Source organism: Gobio gobio, assembly GCF_949357685.1.
Source record: "Gobio gobio genome assembly, chromosome: 4".
NCBI lineage: Eukaryota > Metazoa > Chordata > Actinopteri > Cypriniformes > Gobionidae > Gobio > Gobio gobio.
This window is the reverse complement of record NC_137100.1, coordinates 25,872,368-25,893,415: the sequence shown is the minus strand read 5'-3', so window position 1 is coordinate 25,893,415 and position 21,048 is coordinate 25,872,368. Positions and strand designations below refer to the sequence as shown.

The window sequence follows — 21,048 nt, the reverse complement described above, 5'->3', positions numbered from 1 at the left end:
ACATTAATGCCGATACCCAGTTCATTCTTCTGCCTACAACCTTCTACTTCGTGCTCTTTCAAAGTCCACTAAAGAGGAATGTACGCTAGATGTCATAGGTTATGTTTTCATCTTAATATGCTCACATTGCCCAAAAAATATACTTATTGACATTCTTGTTGACCCATTTCCAGACAAAATACATGCGTGCTAGTATTTTGGTGAGCAATAACATGAATCTGCCTGCTCAGAACCATTAAAATGCTTTCTTGTGAATGATACCGGGCCATTTGGCCTGAGGTCATTTGAATGCTTTTAATTGCACTTCAAAGGCCTTGAGAAATATCAGAAGCTCAACACAGAGACCCTGAAGCCAAGTTTATTTATTCCTATGTGGCTCCCGTCTATTCTGGATAAAAAGGAAACACGTACTGGAACTCTGTAGAATTCAAACGCTAGCTTCTCTGAAAGACTAGCTGTGGACCTTTAATATACTGTATAAATGTGGCTTTAAGTGTTAAATATACACACACACAAAAAAACAATGACCTATTGGTATTTGAGGGAGTCAAACATAAGAACTACTGCATTTTCATTTCATTTCACTTTAGAGAACAACATTTGAGTATTAAATATACATCTGTGTTGAAATACATGTTTGAGAGTGGCACCGATAATTACCTTGTCATCTCTGTCAAAGTCTTCCTCCTCGTCCTCCAGCAAATCCTCCACAGCTTGCTGATGTGCATTGTGAAGAGCAGAACAAAAGAGAAGAGAGCAGGGGGAAAAAATAAAACAAGAAGAAAAAACAAAACAAAGAGAAAATCAATTTCACATGTACACTTAGGAACATCTCCACATCTTCAAGTGAAAACAAATGATAGCACATAGTCCTCTGATAGAAAGCAAACCCTCAGAGTCTGACCTCAGTCTCCAAAGTCATCAGTTGTGTCCTCTTGTCCATAAGGTTAAAACCTCAATAGAGCTTTTGGCAAAAGGAGGCTGATGACATAGAACGTTAACTATGTGCTTCAGTGGACCAGATCCAGGCCAACAATGGTCCCTTCAAAACCCCTTCAGGTTTTCATACTTAACTCAAGCATACAAAGAGCCGAATGTCCATGACCTCAAGTAATGCTGCTGGCTACTCAGAAGAACATACGAACACAGACCAGAAAAAAAGGATGAAAAGAGTGATGCAGAGAATATTGAGAACAAGATAGAGGGCAGCTAACCGTTTAGCAGTGTGGAAGGCACATTTGAACTATAGGTGCATTTCTATGAATGCACACATACAGTCTCAAAATACAAGTCAGTTTATATTTCAGTTTTTGAATCTGTTTGTACCATATGATATGGTAAATGAACTCCCTGTACTTTAGTTAAAGTCGGCATGAAATAAAATTTGACAATTCGTATTTTTATATTTAATATTGTAGTATTTACAATAACTGATTTATCTGTGCACTTTATTCATTTTTAAACATAAATTCACCCTTATAATCTTTGATCAAATACGTTAACTTTCCCTCCCCCATCGAAACGACTTCTCTTCTCTCCCAGTCATGTGCTATGGTTATCGCCCTCTGTCTCATTTCTGCACCGCCTCTCAGAAACCTCGTAGCAATATGGTGGTTAGGTGCATTTTTCTCGGTGTACACAATACCTTCTTCAGGAAGGACTTGAGGCAAAAAGAGAGAAATATATGAGAAATAGAAGCTTTTTTAATGTAAAAATGACTCAATATAGTCGGACGAACAGCTTGTCGTGACGGCTCGCACTTAGGAATGCAGCGTGTGTGAACACGCTTACGGCGCGCCCCCTTATAAGGGAGAGCTGAGAAAAAAGTTTTACAGAAATAAAGCCATAAAAGGCTTAAAATGAGTGAAATCTGTAGCATACACCAGCGAAAAGTGAGGAAATATGCTCAGTAACATATGTAGAAAAGATTTAGAGAGAAAATAAATTTGTTTAAGAGATAGATGTGCACACTGGCATTCAAATCTGCCTCCATTTTGTTAGCAATGCACAACTTCCAACGATCCAATCAATTCCTGAAGAACGAAATCAAGCCCTGCCCTACATTTTTTCTAATTTCAGAAGCCGTTTCACTCGGATATACGTCACGATAAGGAGAAAAAGACAATCTTAACTTCCGTTTCATGCCAACTTTAAATACTAATCATTTAACAATGACTAATCATTATAATTAATAATTGCAGACTCAAAAGCTTTGGGGAAAGACGGTTATTTGCTTGCTTATACATCTCTGAATAATCATGGTTCTTGGTTTAGATAGTATATATATACAGTATATATATATATATATATATATATATATATATATATATATATATATATATATATATATATATATATATATATATATATATATATATATATATATATATATATATATATATATATATATATATATATATATATATATATATATATATTTAGCCATACTGTATGATTTTTGAAAATGTAACCAAATCCCTAACCATATCTTATCGAAATTTTCTAAATGTAACCCTATCCCTCACCATAACTTATCCCTAAATTCAGAGGGAAATTATAGGTGAATAACACTGATGTAGAAGAAGTACCTAACCCTGGTTGTAAGCCTAAACTTGACAAACTGTAAACTTGTCCTTTAAATCTGATTGGTTGATTGGAATGTTGTTCCAGGAACATGTTGTACCTGGTGAAATCACGTTTACCCCAGAATATCATAGAGACTCATAGAGAATATCATAAACTATGATTCCATCCAAAATTGTGAATTTAACTAATGTGCAAAATTAGAATATCGCATTAAAACATTTGCGAATAAAGGACCGTTTCCGTCCAGCGAGCTGAAGAGAAAAAATAATCGTCCCTTCCTGATAAACTGGCGCTAAATATCAACAAATTGAAGTTGCTTCAGTAGGAGAAGACATTGTATATGATCATTTTGTATATAATAAATTACTTGCGCCTCAGAGCATGCAGACGAAACGCAATAAAGTTGGTCCAGTTATGCTTGTTAGTCCAGTTATGCTGCCCAATCCCAAAGTCATGTGAATTTTTTATGCGCATCAAGGAATCTATTCGGTAAATGTGTTTCCCTTGTAGTTTATGTGCATGTTTTCATATCAGATAAAAAAATTATCAGACTCAATTGAGCACATAAGTATGTTATGCAATTTTTTTTTTAGAATTTATGTGCTTAAAAATAGGTGGATGGAAACATACCGGTAGCTATAAATCCATAGAAGTGGGTTCTTCTGATTTAGACTAGTAAGCAACCGCTTCATAAACCACCCAGAACATCCTAGCAACCACCTAGCAACACCTTTTTAAACTGCAGTATCAACCACTCAGAACACCTTAGCAATACATGGCAACCACCTGACAACCACCCACAACATCATAGCCATGAATTTTGCACAGACAAGCACTATTTACACTATTACAATTTAAAAATCTACTTAAAAAAGCTGATAAAATAAAGGTAAAAATAAAAAAGGATAAAATAAACCAGATCAGTATATTATAATTACGTCACATTTATTCATTCTTGGGAAAGTTGTTGAGTTTATGGAATCTAAATTATGCCACATATGTTTCACTCTCACAAACAGAAGAAGAAAAAAAACCCTTCCTGTGTGAGTTGGTAATTTGGCAGCATTAATTATTCAGATCTCATTGGCTTGTTAATCAGAACTGTAGACACCAAAATAATCAGACGATATGTTGGCACACAAATAAAGAGTTTATCTCGGTCAACTGAAAACATTATATTTGGCCTCCGTGGCTCACAGGAGCCCAGAGGATTGTGTATCACATGTCTGTTTTTGTTGCCGGAGGACTGAAAAGACATAGATCATTATTTTTCTTCTTGTGGATCCTCCTGTCAATCCCGCATCAAAGCTTCAAGGTCATGTGTGTGCTATTTACATACGACAACTCGGGCATCTGAATACACCAAAAAGCTATCGGGGAGGAATACATCTTCTTTTTGATGATTTTTTTTTTTTTGGCTCATTGCATTTCATCAGTTTTTTTGTGACATCCAAAAATTGTTACTTAGCAAACAATAGCTTTTGTTCCTTTGTCTTGTCTAAAAGAGAGAGTGTATGGCTGCTATAAGCCTCTTATGTAAATGCAGCCTGCGGCAGAAACAAAAGGAGGGTTCAGGATAGATACACGCAGTGTTGCGAGGAGACTAGCGATGGTGTTTTGCGGAAGTCTAATAGCACACGGATCGACTAGAAGAGCAATGCTGCTCCAGCGCTAGGTTAGCCAGAGGTCATATGCGGGGAAAAAGAACTTGGAGGAAGTTGAACTTCAAGCAAACCTACGGTAGCTTGAACTCGAAGGTTCAGCAGTCAATATGTCTCACTTGCAGACAGAAATAGCATCAGACCCAGACTTTAAGTCCATTGTTTGGCCTTTCGGTTAGCAGCAGCACCATCTCCAGACCAGCGGCGTGACATCCATCCTGGCGAGTTAATGCACTTTCTCTTGCCTTCTGCCATCAGTGAAGGAAGAACCCTGCTATCTGCACTTTTAATTCTAACCTTCCCTGTGACAGGTGCACTGGGAATAGACGCCCTAGCTAGACAAGCCATCCAACATGAAGATATGCACTTTCGTTTTTTTTCTTCTTGCCTCTCAGCTCTCGCGCTTTCCCCTCCTCCAGCTCTTCTTTGAAATGTGAGACATCTCTAGCGTCTCCAGCTGCTCAGGGGCTGGCCCTGCTTTGTATGCCGCGTGTGGACCAGAGGCCCGGGAGAGCCCAGGCCTGGAAGGCTGATAAGGGCTCTCGCCGGAGCACATCGAGCCCAAACAGCCTCTTCACAGGCTGTCAGAGCCCTGCTGGTCAGAGGGAGGGCTTGAGTTTTTGCCAGCACTGGCTGACTGTGGTCTGACCTCTGTAGGGGCTCGAGTCAAAGAGTACGACTGCTGGCGATGGAAGAAACTCTGTCGATTCTGTTTGTGCAAAGTATTACGTTTCAATAAGAGCGGTCACGACTCAAATATGAGGACAATGGGCAAAATAATAGCTGGGATGTGTGGGAGAGAGACGGAGCAGCCAGTACGTCTCTTTGGGGCAGAGATGTTCGGGGCACATGGGCCGTCAAGAGGACACGCCAGGGTCGCGCGTATCCAGAAGCCACGGGAGTCGGCGGTGTCGTGGGTCCCACAGTTCGAGCTCTACTGTAATCCGCAGCAGCCCTGAACCCACAGGACCCAGAAAAACACTCTGGCTTTCTGTTCCGTAAATAAACCCCAGCTTCCCGAGACAAGCCTGCGTCAACAATGGCAACGGCAGCCGTGACAAAAATCACATGGCGCTGTAGTGTTGTTAGCAAAATCACGGGTACAAAAGTTCACAAAGATGAAGTTCAGGAGCTGCCAAAGTTGCTCCCCGCCTCGCCTCCAACCTCGCCTGCGAGCCGGGGCGGCACAGGGGAAATCATCAGGGCAACAAACGCTGCCAGTTCAAAGTGACGTGACCTTTTGATTTTGTCACCTGTCAGGGGCTGGCACGGAGGAGCGGAGACGTGTCTGCCAGGCGCGGGTGAAGCGCTGTCTCGCTAACGGGGGCACGGCGCTGGAAGAGGTGGTACCACTGAGGTGGATTAAAGGCCTAGAGCACCTCTCGGCTCCTCTTCTCACTCTTCCTCATCCTCTCCCGGCCCTGCCGTCACACTTCTTGCTTTTTTGTTGTCCCTGTTGAGCCCGCAGCTGAAACACCAGCCTGAGAGTAAGACAAGCTCTACCATGAAGCGCCTCTAGGAGCACGGCTGGCAGACAGACTCTTGCTCTGGTTCTCTTTATGTTGTCGTTTCGTGATTGACAATGGAGGTGGGCTTGACAGGCCTTCGTTTCCCGCCACAGCAGCCCACCTGTACCAGCGTATCCTTTATTCATGAAGCTCCATCCAGGCTGTTTGCTTTTCAAATTACACACACCGGAAGAAAAAGACAAAACACTACTCAAACCAGACAAAACAAAAGGTTGGAAAAAGTTTATTCGCTAACTTGCCCTCTGTTTCATGTAAAACACTGACATTGTAAGCTGTGAAGAAATAAGCAAACAGACTAAGAAAAAACAGCTATAGGTTTGATCCAGTCAGTCTTTATATGTTTACAAAAAGATTAAGCTAAAGGCGAAATGTAATTTATCCACCACTTGCAGCATTTTGCAATGAAAGCAGTGTTTACACTCGTTGAGAAGTAATTTGCATGGGATAGGGAAAAAAGTAATTTAACATTTAAAGCCCATGTGAAGTCTGCATGAAATGTAAATTCACACTATTCTTTTTGTTTAGTTTTTTTCTCAAATTTTTACTGGATTATCCAGTGAAATGACAGATTTCTCTCTGGTGACGTAAAATTTGTTGCTACTTCTGTTGCATCATGATCATGAATTTAATTATATATCAACATGTAAAATTTATTACAAAATGTAAATTTCACAAAATGAAAATGTTCAAAGTTATTGTCCAGCTCTGACTGAAAACTCCCCGAGAAGACAAAGGACACTTTCTGGAAATCAACATCTGAACTGTCTCTTACACACCATTCGAGAGGCAAGTCTCACCTCAGTATCATCCAATCTACATCTTTCTCTGTTGAACCCCTCTCCCCCAACTCCTACTCTCTCTCTCATGCTGATATCACCTAAAATTCACCCATAATTCATATGGTTTAATGTGATACAGTATTATACATGTTTGATATTGTTTGAAATGTCTGCGACTGGTACAAAGATCTCATCCCCACAGAAGTAAACAAAAAGATAATAAAGTTTTTAAAGGTTTTAAGAGTTTAGAGATATTTTGCCTATTATGGTGGGTGTGCCTTCGGCCATTTGGTTTTCGTCAATACAGGTCTATGGTACAGTGATTCATGTAAATTCCCATTGTTAACACATGTCTTGGTTAAGGGTATTTAAGGAAATGTTGCAAGAGGGTCAGGGCACGAACCTTTACATCATTCAGCCTATAACGCTGAGTGTCTCCTAGATGCATGTAATTCAGAAGTCAGGTATACATATTTTATTCTTTACTTCAGAATATTTGATGTAATGTATGGATTATCTTTGAATTGATTATGTAATTGGTGTTATACATTTACCTGACTGTTAATAAATTGTTACATTTTGATTTATTCTGACTTACTCTGGAATTATTAACTATCTCTAGTAGATTATGAACGAGTATAATTTCAGCAAAGAGTTAAACAGAATAATTAAATGTGTGGTTAACTATTAAATATAAATGACCAAATAACCAATTGGCATTCTAACTTAAATTCGAGATTATGATAAAATGGAGTCAGATAAAGATGAATTGGAATTAAATCAAAGCTCATCAGTGAGTTTGCTGAAAAGACAGAACTCGCTATTGCGACCTTCACCCGCGAATCGTTAGCATTCATTGGGACGATTGAGTGGGCCTTACAACCACAAGAGCAAGACAATTCAAATTATGAATTAAAACACTGCAAATTATTGCATCATTGAATCACAAAATTTGATTTTAATTTTCTAAATGTTGCTTTCCTGTGCAAAAGTCGCTGCCATGAAGTCATGATGTGCTGGGTGGTTACCAAGGTGTTGCTATGTGGGTGCTAAGGTGCTGTTGGTGGTTTGAGAACATTGCTAAGCAATTGATAGGATGTTCTGGATTGCTGCTAGGTGTTGCTATGGGGTTCAGCATGGTTGATAGAGCCCATCCCATGTCCCTGCTGCCTTCTTTAATGTAAATATGCGATGTTTCAAACATTTTACCATCCGTCAAGTAAAAATCCAATCAAAAAATCCAAAAGTCCAATCACTTGGAAAAAATATCACATCTCTCCAAAACAAACTGCATATCATTCATGTCCATAGCATAAACTGTGCCGGATGAGTTGCACTTTTAATACTGAGTTTAATACTTAGGGTTTAGAGCAGTGGTTTAGCAACTTCCAATAAAGGGGTCATAAGATGACTTAAAATGAATCAGTCAAAAAGGTTGAGAACCACTGATTTAGAGTTTGCTTAAAACCTTAATCCCAAGTATGCAGCAATACAGCAATGTTCACAAAAAATAACAGGCTAGGAAAAATGATTAACCTTTTAAAATACGGGAGAGGAAAATGGAGAAACGGCAAGCTTGGTAGAGGACATGGTGAGAGAAACCCTGACAATTAAGACCCTCTCTCCCACCACTGACAAGGTTGCCGAGAAAGAACCTCGAATGCTTAATTGCGCTTGAGCTGGTGAAAGAGATGTCACTGTGTTCCTCCAGCTCTGACAGTATATGCTATAATTAACACCTTCAAAACATCTGGTAAACTGTTTTCCAGGCCAGTGAATTCAGCAGCCTGGGTCTTCAAGGGCCAGCCATGGGCTTCATTCCCCTCCATTCACACTGAGCTGTCCAATGCTTGACTGAGCCTGAGAGTCCACACTGAAGCCCACCCGAATGCTTCCAGGTCTCCAAACAAACGTAGGTGAGGGGTGGTGTTAGGGTGGTGAGCACTGCCTCTCTGCAGGAGGTGGGCTAGCCACTGACAGCTGCTGTCAGAATGGCTTGGCTAGCTGTGTCAGTGCTCCCTTACCTTTAGGTTAGAATAGATGCATTTGAACTCCCTACCATTAGGGGGCTCTTCCTCCGCAGCAGTGCAGCTGCTTTTGTTTGGGGAAGAAACAGAATGGCGCTTTAGAAATTGTAGCTTTCAATCACATGCTCTTGATCGACAGGCGTAGTTCAAAAGTCACATCCCTTTGTCTTGCATCTAAACCCGTGTTTATTTTTCTATTGTCTATTCACTCTGACACAAAAACCAATATCGTGGTGCTACGCGGCAGCCGAGCTAGCTAAGCTTCTCCCATTCTGTTGTTTTAAAACAACAGTTTGGTAGTGTAGTCTAGTGTTTAGTGCACAGCCTTTCCAGATGGTTAAAAGGATCTTTAACAATAACAGGCCGTGACAGCGAGGTCAGGTATCTGGTGGAAGGGTGGCAGGCAGAGAACAGCAAAAGAATACGAGAGTCAGGGGTCAGCTGTCTACAGGTTAAGAGTTGAGCTGGCATGTCACATCTAGAGGTAACAAGTCCCTTCAAGAAATGTGACAGCTAAAAGTGGGTCCCTGTTTTCCCAGAACATACTAGGCTGTGGACACCAGGGATACAACAAACAAGGGATAATGCACGGTCAGTCTGATTTGCAATAATAACCGGCTACTTTTCTGAGACAATGACAGCTTCTTACCGAATAAATAAAGGCCATGAAATATTGATTTTGACTGAAATTATTTTATTATGCAAGAAAAAAGGAGTCGCAAAATAAGAGACATGAAACTAGCACAGCTATAGGAGAAATATATTATCTGGAACAACGGTAAATATACAGAATTATTATTATTGAATAATTATTGAAATATTGTATTTATTTAATGAGCTGATTTGGGATGAGTTACAATTGTAAAAGTATCTGTGGCCATGTTAAATATGCAGAATTGTTATTGAATAATTACTGAATAACTGGAGAAAAAAAAAAATATATATATATATACACAGTCAAGCCAAAAAATTTTTTAAATATAACACTATAGTTCATTTATGTAAGGGAAGATAGCAAAATAAAGTAAAATGTGACCTATTATACCCAAAAAATCTTCATATAGTGGACTACCAGTAAAATTCATAAAAATTTGGGACCAAAATTATTCAGACACTTTGACCTGACCATGTTTTTGCTTAAGTGTTTTTTCTTTAATTGCTAATGCAACATTTTACACCACAGACTGAACAAAATTAAGCATTGCCTGGTAATTGATTGACCTAAATTGGTATTATCTAATTGTGTACTTAAATTTAACAGCTGACAGCTGATTGGTTGATTGTAACCCATTACATACCTTTCTATCAAAGTTATCTGACATTATCAAGATGAATTTGTTGTTTGACAGTTTAAATTTTAAATTTAAATTTTATTACCATTTTCTAAACTATAGCGAATAAACTGTGATAATATGAGAAAATGTGGAAGGTGTCTGAATACAATTTTGGTTTGACTGTGTGTGTGTATATATATATATATATATATATATATATATATATATATATGTTTTTTTTTTGTTTTTTTTTCATTCCTTCCTGAAAAAAAGGTGAGAAGATGCCTATAAGAATATTTCTGTGCATCTTTCTGCATACGTAGAGTCTCTCTGTGCATACAGGATATTTGAGCACATCCACAGCGCTCTGGGTATACGGCGCGCTACACCACATTACAAAAACATGCAATGCTGATAGTCAGATGTCATACAAACACTTGGAAAAGTTTCATAGAAAGTCTTTCCGTATAGGCTGGGCAGCATCTCCGTTTCTCATTTCTGTCTGTCTCGGTAAAAAAAAAACACACACACACACACACACACACACACTTGGACTGTTGGAGTGCCGCAGCCTACATTTATGTGTCAGCAGGTTTAGTGCAGAGCTACAGTTAGAGTTATCTGAAATGACATCCTGCCAGGCACAGGGAGCACTGGCATCTCTAGTGTAGTGATGAAAACATGAATGGGACACACTTCCACTGGGTGGATATTAGTCCTTTCAAAAGTGCATCAGTCCTCTGAGTGTGTATTTATGAAAATAAAGCAGAAATTGTAAAATCGTAAAGTATGGGTTTATCTAAGCTGCTGCATCGCTTCCATATAAAGTAGCAGTCAATAAACAGCTTTAAGCTGCAAGTGACATATTATGTCACTATTATATTTTAAATAATATATTACATTACAAAAACACCATTTAGGAATTGAAAAAGATGAATGACATCAGGTACTAATCATTACACACACACTTAAAGACACAAATTCCTTCCCCTGAAGTTCATAGTAAAGCGCAGGGAAACAGTGTCCAAGCTCAGGCTCATCAGTGAGTTTGAGGCTAATGGAAAACATGTGTGTGTGTGTGTGTGTGTGTGTGTGTGTGTGTGTGTGTGTGTGTGTGTGTGTGTGTGTGTGTGTGTGTGTGTGTGTGTGTGTGTGTGTGTGTGTGTGTGTGTGTGTGTGTGTGTGTGTGTGTGTGTGTGTGTGTGTTTACTGTTTCTGAACTCTCTTGCTCTCACCAGCCCGTGTGTTGTGGTTACAGTCGTCAAAATGCAGAACAATGGCCTGTTAGAGAGCAGAGGGGATGTGGCGGGTGGAATAACGGGTTAAAGGCATTACCTCGGACTCCAGCCCTCTCATGTGTTTTAAATCCACAGGTCCTGACAGTATCGCCTTTGACCCATTACCTAGTTCTGAATACCTAACTTCTGGCCCAACTGGCTCAAAGCAGTGGAAGAAAAAAAAAAAAAAACACTGCACTGAATCATCATACAAGCTCAAGCTTATTATATATATATATAAAAGTACATTATGTACATTTGTATTTATTTTAAGATTTTGCTTGCTTACCATTAATTATCTCAGGACATGCTTAAATAAAAATAAGAAATAGAAAAGAAGACTTTCCATGGTATATATGCATTACAAAATATGTATTTTGTTTTTATTGTTTTATATATTTTTTATTTTTATGTGAAAACAGAAGTGAAAATAGTGTATCAGTATTGACCAGATAAATAATAAATGCACAGATTAGCCTACATAAATGTATTACAGAGTTCTGGTGAGATTTTGAGTTTTTACAAACAATGTCGCCATCTATAGGACAACATCATTTGTGTACAGACACTTTCTAAAGGTCCTTCAGTTCTTGCTACTTTTTACGGTCTCTGTTCTTTGCAAAAGTTGACAAAGAGTGTCTTATACGGCGTGAGATTTTTTTTTTTTTTTTTTTTAATAACGGAGACCCTAAAACAGTAAAACTTTGATTGCTTATATTCAGGACACTCAAAAAAATTTAGTTCACATGCTTGTCCCATTTACTCAAAGCATATCCTAGATATTTCAGATATATATAATGGGACTATTCCTGGTAAAAACGTATGTACATCCTGAAATAATGATCTACAATTAATTTACTATCTACCTTGGGTGGTGAAAATTGTATTCAAGTCCAAAGCTTTTGTTCAATTACCCTATCACGTCCTCCAACTCCAAATGACTTTTGACTTTCAAAAATCTACACTATAAAATCGATTGCATTCAATTAACTTCAAGGTGAGCTCTCTTTATACCTCTATTCCACTGCAGCTTTAAGCCCACGCATTCAGTCAAATGGCAGCTTATAAAGACAACAAAATCAAAGCAGTGCTGTAATGCAAGTGCTGCTGAGCATTTTGACACTTTCTAAACATACGTGTACTAAAAAGTCTTCTTCAGAATCACACTGTAGTGGCACTTTTTAAATTAAAATATTTAAATAAATAAACAGCTTGGAGTGCGACGCATAAATGCTCGAGTTCCCACTTGTTCCGTAATTAGAGAAAAACAAAATCATTTTCAAATGTTTTTTTTGTGAGTGCTGAATGGGATACAGATATTTGGAATTCAAAAGGCTGTTTTAATCGTCGAAAATCTTAAATGCAGGAAGTGGAGAGGTTGCATAGATACAAATACAACTGCAGGTCAGCGTGTGACAGAACTCACCACATCTCCCTGTCTGGTGTCCTTCCCTGAAGCAATGAGAACGTAGTTCCAGGTCAGCAGCATCAAGAGAACCAGCGGGAGCATATAGAGCTCAAAATTCCACACGACCACGACGAAAATCTACAGAAAGAGGGAACAAACAAAAGGAAAGATGAAGATGAAAGATGCATTTATAAAACATATCAACGATCATTTGACTGGATTTTAAACAACTGTTAACTTTTGTAAAGAACATGTACAGAACAAAAAGATCCACATTTGTGATTTATTGTACCTTTTTATATATATTTATTTTTGAAAACTGTTAGAAAAATCCCTAAATTTAATTTCTTAACATCTAAATTCCTTTTTTATTGGATACCTTCAGAACACCTGACAACCAGTAATAAATAACAGTAACACAATGATTATTTTTCACAGTCTGTCATGTGTGAGCACAGATGATGCTTTTAAAGTATTTCAGTGTGAAAACAATGAATGAGTCAATCGTCTGCAACAGAGTTTTGTTCTCCTTTATATTATTTCAAAAATGCCTTGAAACATACAGCATAACACACACTTCTGTCTTACTTCAGTAGATGTGACCCCACTGCCCATCACCCCACGGCTTCAACCAAATGTTCACATACTCCGCAGAGGGAGACAGAATTTGTTTCTTTATATAGGCTAAGTTATAAAAAACTAAAACTAATTACTATGAACCTCAACTTTACATACTGTAATCTACCTCATTTCAGCCTTCTCATTTTTGAGAGAGTATATATAATATAACACACAGACTCGAAAATGTTTCTAGTAAAGCCATTAATCCAAGAAACTCATCACAGAAAAGAAAAACACTAAAACCAAATTGAAAAATCTCCACACTATGACTGTTTCTGTGAGAAATATTTACTGCAAAGTAAAAATCACAGCATGCCATTCATGTCCTTCACAGATAACATAAATGAATCTCCCAGGTTTATAAGGCTGATGAGTTGAATAGTTTATGCTATTAACTATTGATGTTAACTCAGCTCAATACAAAAAGATTGAACTTGATATTCAATTGAAGTATTAAGGACTTTTCTAAAATGCATCCTCCAACTGGGTGAATAGATAGAATAGTTGTTTTTACATCTCTAAATCATGTATCCTTGTATATGAAATGCACTCAAAACATACCTCCACAGACTCTCATATTTTGACCTCGTTACATTCAATTTCCATGTTTTCTGTTGACTTTCCGCAGATATAATGATTGTTATACTGTACAAACGGTATATTCCATCCCCTAAACCTAAACCTACAATTAAATCTACCCATCAAAGAAAACTAGTCACGTAGTATGATTTATAAGCTATTTTCCTCATAGGGACCAAAACATTTCCCCACAAGGACAAGGATTGGACATCGCCATCTTTGTGGGGAAATGTTGTCCCCATAACGTACCACACACATACAAACGCACACATGCAGTGCAGTGGAAATACTCTGAATCTTGCAAAAACAGGTCAGATGTATTTCCGTGGCCTCCACACTATCCATTACCGCACTGTTACCCAACGCGCACACACTGAACATTTCAATGAGGAAAAAAAGACATGGAGCACAAATTAGGCACATCTAAAGTACATAATATATGCACCATCAACACTGATTTAAATTATATCTTTAAATGAGCTCTTTCTTAATGCTCCTCGTCGGAGTAACAGCAAATACTTGTTGAAGAAATGAATGCAAATATACTGCATTTACATAAAGCATAAAGCAATCGATCAATACAATTAAAAATTTAAATTGTGCACTAAATATGCAAAAAATTATTTCTGTAACATTTGGTATTTTAGTACCTGCTCCTATAGAGCAGACGCATTTCTTGCAAAATGCTGCAAAACATCTGTAGTGTGTCCCATTAATTAGAGCAAAATATATTTCTCAGACAAAGTAATTAAAATATCTCACATTGAATTAATATCTTCCATCTGTGCATTCATAAAATCATAATGACTTAATTTACTGCTAAAAATATGTAAAATATAACAGATCAGCCTTCAGCATACTTTGACAGATCTTTTTTTGGCCTCTGACTCAATAAAATTTTAATTTACAAAATACACCCATTGGAGTTTAAAACCAAACTAAGGGAGTAATCGGTTACAAAGAAAACCCAATTCTTTGTCTCTACTCCGCAGCGTCCATCTTGTTTCCATATGCCTGGTGGTTCCTTAACCTGTCGCAGGACGCCATCTCTTAAGTTTGGTTATTCTAGCTGAGGGCCAGAGTCTGATTGACAGCTGATGTTAGCCGACACCTCGTCTGCTTGGAAGTGACCCTTCTCTCTTTCACACAGCCCAGCGGCCAAGAGAGAGATGCCCAGAGTTCTGGGGCCATTCTTCCAGCCCAGACACTCATATCACCCCCAGTCCCCCCCACAGAGAGCCCTTCACAGGGAGGGAAGGGCCACGGACCCCAAAAGCAGACCGAAGTGGAAGAGAAAGGTCCGGGTGAAAGAGAGGAAAGGGAGAAACCGAATCTGCGAAAACGCAACAAGAGGCTTTGTCAGAGCGCATCCAGGTATTCACGATCAGTTCAGCGACTTCGGTGGCCATTCCGGAGCCAAGGCGCTCAATTTCCCGTCCCCCCCGTGTGAGTTCCTGTACTTCAGTGTGCTACAATATTCTGTTTAGGGCACGTACTGTAACCTCACCACCTGCACAAATCCCATCTTACAATGATTCAGCGAGCCTCAGGACCAACAGTAACCTAATACAGACCATGACATCTATTCATTAAACTGCATCTGAAATGCAATTTCCTGTCCGTCCATTAATCTACAAAAAGCACCAAAAGAAATCCACAAATCACTATTGCTGTTACCATCAATATCTATTAGAGTTTAGCTTTGGTTCGGTGTAATATAACAAGACAGCAAGGAATCTTCTCAAAAACAAGGACATCACAGGCGATACGGGAGACCATGAAGATTTCTTTCTTTTTTATCCAAGTGGAAGAAAATGTTTACAGTACATCTACTGCATAAGTGACTTCCCCCTCCTAATATTAGGATATTAGAAAGAAAAAAAAAGACTTCATGTATGAAATTAACTGAAAAGAAACATTGAATCTGAAGTATGATAAAAGAATGCCTATTGCACATCCCTAATGAATTTCACTAAGCGTAATATCAAACGACTAAGTGATATAAGCATTTTCATGCATGCAACATCCATCTCTAACATCAAGTAGCATGTCAATTTAATTTCATTTTAAATATCTATTTGATTTTATGTGAGCGAATGCACTTGAGATTAAGTCCCTTAACAAAAGCCGTTGCTCTAACTGGGAGAACGATCTGAATCGGCCAAGTGTTTCAGCATCTCGCTGGATTTTTGGAATGGAGGACGGACACGTTTTGGCAGCCAATTTCAATATCATTTTGGCACTTTGTGTTGTGGAGTGCAGGCTTGAGCACTTCAGAGCAGGCATTTGAGAATTAGCACATTAAAAGTGTGTTACCAACACAGAATACAACAGCCCCTGTACTTGGACTTCAGAAATTAAGTCATCACATTGTGTTGATTATTTTAAATAGTGCCAACGGTGGGTAGAAATACGCCAAATGAGAGGCTGATTATGGACGTCAATAACTCATCTGCTTTTTGGCTTGGTTTAGTAAGGTGGGGATGTTTGGATTGAGTGATGCCGCACTGCCATCTTCTGGCGTATCACGAAATACTTTTCATTCATTGTTCTTTTAGACCCAGTATGATTTGATCTAAGTCTAATGATAAACATCTTGAAAAAGAACAATCTTAAAATATATGTTAAAACATAAAGTCTTCACTATTGACAGGTGATTAAAACATGATTTTTGTAGAACAGTTTCATAACTTTCAAGTAGAAACAACTTAAGGTATATCAACAGAATCTATGGAACTGCATTTACTTCTAAAAACAGAATCAATTATAATCATTTATATAAATGTTCAACAAAAAATAAATAATTTCCACACAGAAAATTGACATAAATCCACCTGCAATCTAAATCGATCAGGCAATATGGGGTACACTGCCTTGTAGACTAAGATGTAATATTACAAGATGAAGTTGAATTTAATATATAACTAACTACCTGATGTAACTGACAACACATTATTTATTTATTGTTGAAATTACTGGTGTTTTATATTACTAGATTAAGTTGAATTTAACATATAACTACCTCATACACTTCCACTGATGTAACTGTATTTTTTTTTATATATATTTTATTTTATTTCACATATTCATTCATTTTTATTCAAATGATCTGTTATATTAAAAGATTAAGTTTAATACGTTTAATATTTGCTATGTCACATAACCATTCTCATAGAAAAAACATTCTCAGACCTGACCGGCTGACAGGTGACACGGAGCAGAAAGGTGCCACCTTGTAGCACACAGTGGGTTGTAATCGTGAAGACACACACCGGAGCATTTGTTTCTCTTTTCCTGTCTCTTTTTTTTTTTTGGGAGGGGGGGTATTTTATCAGGTGAAGGCTGCTCCAGTTTCCCGTAGTAGTAGCTCTCTTGTCTGGGTGCTCCCACTGATAAGAGTCCTACTTTACCCCACATAAAAGAGCCGGGTATCATTTCCTTACCTCTCCCCTTCCAATATATCTCCCTCTCCTTACCCTCTACACACACACGCCACTCTTATTCCCCACGACACACAATACCTGCTCTATTTGCTCCCAATTCAAGGCCAAATTGCAGGTAGAGTTACGGCAAATTTGTTTGGAGGAAGAGTCGGTGCGGGAGCAATAAGGAGCTGGAGGGGTAGAGTGGTGCGCGGGGAGGGCTGGCACAGAGCGGTCTTTATGAGCACCACTCTGCCAGCCAGAACAATGGGCCATATTCACCCAGCGCAAACGCTCAGCTTACAGGTGTTCGTGGAGAGGGGAGGCAGACGCGCACAAACACTCACGCGGACACCCACGCGCACTTGAACGAGCACATGCACACACACGCATACTCTCCGAGCTTTGTCCATTGTGCATATTCCATGAGCTGTGTCGTCTTGAATGGCCAGTCACTATTGAAGGCATGTGCGATCATAAATGAATGGTTTACAAAAGTTTACGCACATGAAAAATGAGGGCTGTTTTCAGTGAGGGTTGTCGGCCATTGGTCATCAAACAGAGAGTCTCTGTTTATGTCCGCTGATCAATGTTTATATGCCAAAATTCAATCTGTTCATCATGTAAAACGATCCAGTCTCTTCAGAAAATTTGTGCTAAATCGCTCAATTCATATGGATTCGTTTTACAATCTCTTTTTAAGAACTTTTGAAGCGACAAAGTGCTAGTTGCGTAGACCGTCAATGGAGGGACAAAAATCTCAGAATTCATTTAAAATACTTTAATTTGTGTTTTGAAGATGAACAAAAGTCTCACAGGTTTGGAAAAACATGAAGATGAATAATTGATGACAATTTTTTTCACTTTTGGGTGAACTACCCCTTTAAGTCCCATAACAAAAGCTGTTGATCTAACTTGGAGAACGATCTGAATTGGCCAAATGTTTCAGCGTTTCGCTGGATTTTTGGAAAGAATGAATTTGAATGATTTTTTAAATATATCTTAAGTCTGTTTCGAACGTAAATAAATGGCTTACTTCTAGCCGTCTTTGCATTTTAAACTAGGATCCAAAACAAGGTTTTAACACTGAAACACTTACACACTTCACCTTTAAGGAAAAGCAAGAGTATTTAGAGCAGCAGCAAACAAAAACAGAATCTTTGGAAGAGTTTCTGCGACAAAATCCCAACAACATCAACAAAAACACCAATACAACCTCAAAACCTTAGCTAAAAACAAGAACTCTAAAATGTCAAAAAGGCACAGACCTAAAAATACCAGAATAGCAAATCACAGCGCTTGCCGCCGCCACTCGCAGCTGGTTTTATCTGTGCGTCACAAACAGCCCCTTTGCTTTGGCTAACCTTTGTGTGGCAAGCACCAGAGGTTCTGCAAGTCTTGAATGTGAAATCACCTCTGCCGGTGTCTGACTATTGTATTCTTTTGGCTTACAACTGTCAGCGGCTGACAGAACGGCACAGATGTGTGTCTCAGCGCAGCAGTGAAGACTCACCTGAACCAGATGGCTGGTGATAAAGAAAGAAATCAGTTTGATGATTAAGAGAGCTCTTAAGGAGGGAGATTTAGAGTGCAAAGAATAACATTACCGGCTAATGGGACAATTGTGAAGGCAATACAAAAGTTGCAAAAACAAAAAAACAGCGAGTTTTTTTTGTTGTTTTTGTACATTTGTTTATTTTGTAGTTCAGGTCAGACGTACTGAATTGAATGTGACTGCATGATAATTTTTATAATAGCATTTGAACATTAAGATGTAATGTACTTGTTATTGTTTTATTCTCCTCAAATCTCTTGACATTTCTTCCTCTGACATTTTCATTGATGTGTTTTTCCCCTGACAACCAGGGAGAAAAAAGGAAAAAAAATGTTCAACTAAAATGTTAGCTGATCGATACAGCTGTCCCTCCGCTCACGCGTGTGCCCTCGGCTTTTGCTTTCGGAAGTGTACCTAAATTAAAATGTGTCAAGCAGCAAATGTTAATGGCCTACCCAGCGACACTTAAAGACACGCGAATCCTGAAACAGACAGGTTCTCCAGCAAATTATGCAGCATCACAGGCAAACATTAGCCAACATGTCCCGTGCTAGCATTTAGTCACACGGCCCACTCAGAAAGGGTGTCCTTTTCATGAAGGTTCAACTGTCCAATTACAATCTGAAGGTGCACCACGCTATGACAGAGACTGTCGTGAATTCAGACGACTTCATCCGAGATGCCGGTGCATTACTGGAGAACTGAGTGGAGTTCTGGAGAATGTCAAGGACAAATTGGGCAAAATTCTGGACATTTTTAACACAACAGAAGGGTAGATGAGAAATGTGTGCACATGGCCCAATCGATCACCACAGAACCTGTCACACTACTGTATCATGTTAAAGTATTTGGGAACTTAAGATACACTTAAAATTTTTGAAAAACACTGCATTAGAAATAAAATAAAAATATCAAACAAAGTGCCATTATTTTTAAGAAAGATTTTAAGAAGAAATACACGTTTGAAGTAAAAAAAAATTCACCCCCAAAAAATTTTTTTAGGTTTCAAATGATAAAACAATAGAAATGTTCAAAATGAAGATAAATGTATCTGGACTCTTTCTGGTTGTCAAACGTTAATGGAACATGTTCATAGTTAATGTAATGAACTACACTTCTGGTTACTCTAGGATACATGTGAACTGAGGAGAAGTTACTTCATACATTCACTAAAATGACCTTGGGATGAATTGGATGCAAAAATGTGACATTAACTAGATTCCACTCTGGTATTTTGTTATCCAATACATATTCCATGCCTGGGGCCAGTTGCATAAACTGTTAACACTAGTATGGGGAACACATATTCACTATTAACTATGACTTTTGCCTCAATAAACTGCTTATTACTAGTTAGTAAGGTAGTTTTTGTAGAGTTTAAGTTTAGGTATTGGGTAGAATTAAGGGATGTAGAATAAAGTCATGCAGAAGAAGGCATAAGTGTTTTATAAGTACTAATAAACAGCCAATATCCTAGTAATATAATATATAAGCAAATAGATCATAGCGATAATTTAACACTAAAATAAAGTGTTACCCATAAACAGCTTAGACTAGTCTTAAAAGTTACCTAATTCTTTTCTTAAAGACTGGTCCTAACGTTTTAAAGTCTGTTACATAAAAAGGTAGATCGGTCTAATTTGAATCAGAAAAGCCAGACTGATTACCTCTTGACTAATTTTTGTAGTTTGGTCAAATTACTGTAGTTCTTATGACACAGTCTTAACATAGTGACTACGTTTATGCAACTGGCCACTGATATTCAATACACTATATATTCACTTTTTTAGCACTAATTTGATTAAAAATTAGTCGTAGCCAAACAGAAATGTGTCCAAATACATTCTGGAGCCGCTGTATGTGACTGTTGGTGAGGTTGAATGCATACTGGTCCTTACCAGCAAGGCACAGATGCTCCTCTGAGGAGACTCCCACTCAAAGCAGCTGTTGATAAAGCAGCCAGCATTGATCAGCAACATGATACAGCGCCTCACTCTGTTGAAGTTCTGCAGCAGCAGCTGAGTGTCAGAACAACAGACAACATTTCACAATCACATTGATTCACAATGAGAATACGACTTAACTAAAATGATTTTTAAAATAAATATTATTAATTATATACACTACATACACTGCTGTTCAAATGTGTTTTTTTTTTTTTGGGGGGGGGGGGTATTATTCAGTAAGGATTCATCAAAAGTGACAGTAAATACTTATAATGTTATAAAGCATTTTTATTTTAAATGAATGCTGTTTATTTGAACTTTCTATTTATCAAAGCATAATGAAAGAATCACAGTTTCTACAACAACATTAAGCAGCACAACTTT

At 38.2% G+C, this 21,048-nt stretch overlaps 1 protein-coding gene across 11 annotated transcripts in view; it reads right to left on the bottom strand.

Moving 5' to 3' along the window:
- mctp1a (multiple C2 domains, transmembrane 1a) overlaps nucleotides 1-21,048 on the bottom strand; it is a 254,225-nt gene that overhangs the window by 34,959 nt on the left and 198,218 nt on the right. For all 11 annotated transcript variants that reach the window (XM_079814163.1, XM_079814162.1, XM_079814159.1 and 8 more), the window contains 3 exons: nucleotides 20,617-20,736; nucleotides 12,560-12,679; nucleotides 661-717 (listed from right to left, as the gene is read on the bottom strand). In XM_079814163.1, the coding sequence (XP_079670289.1) occupies nucleotides 661-717; nucleotides 12,560-12,679; nucleotides 20,617-20,736 (297 nt within the window). The remainder of the gene's footprint in view (nucleotides 1-660; nucleotides 718-12,559; nucleotides 12,680-20,616; nucleotides 20,737-21,048) is intronic.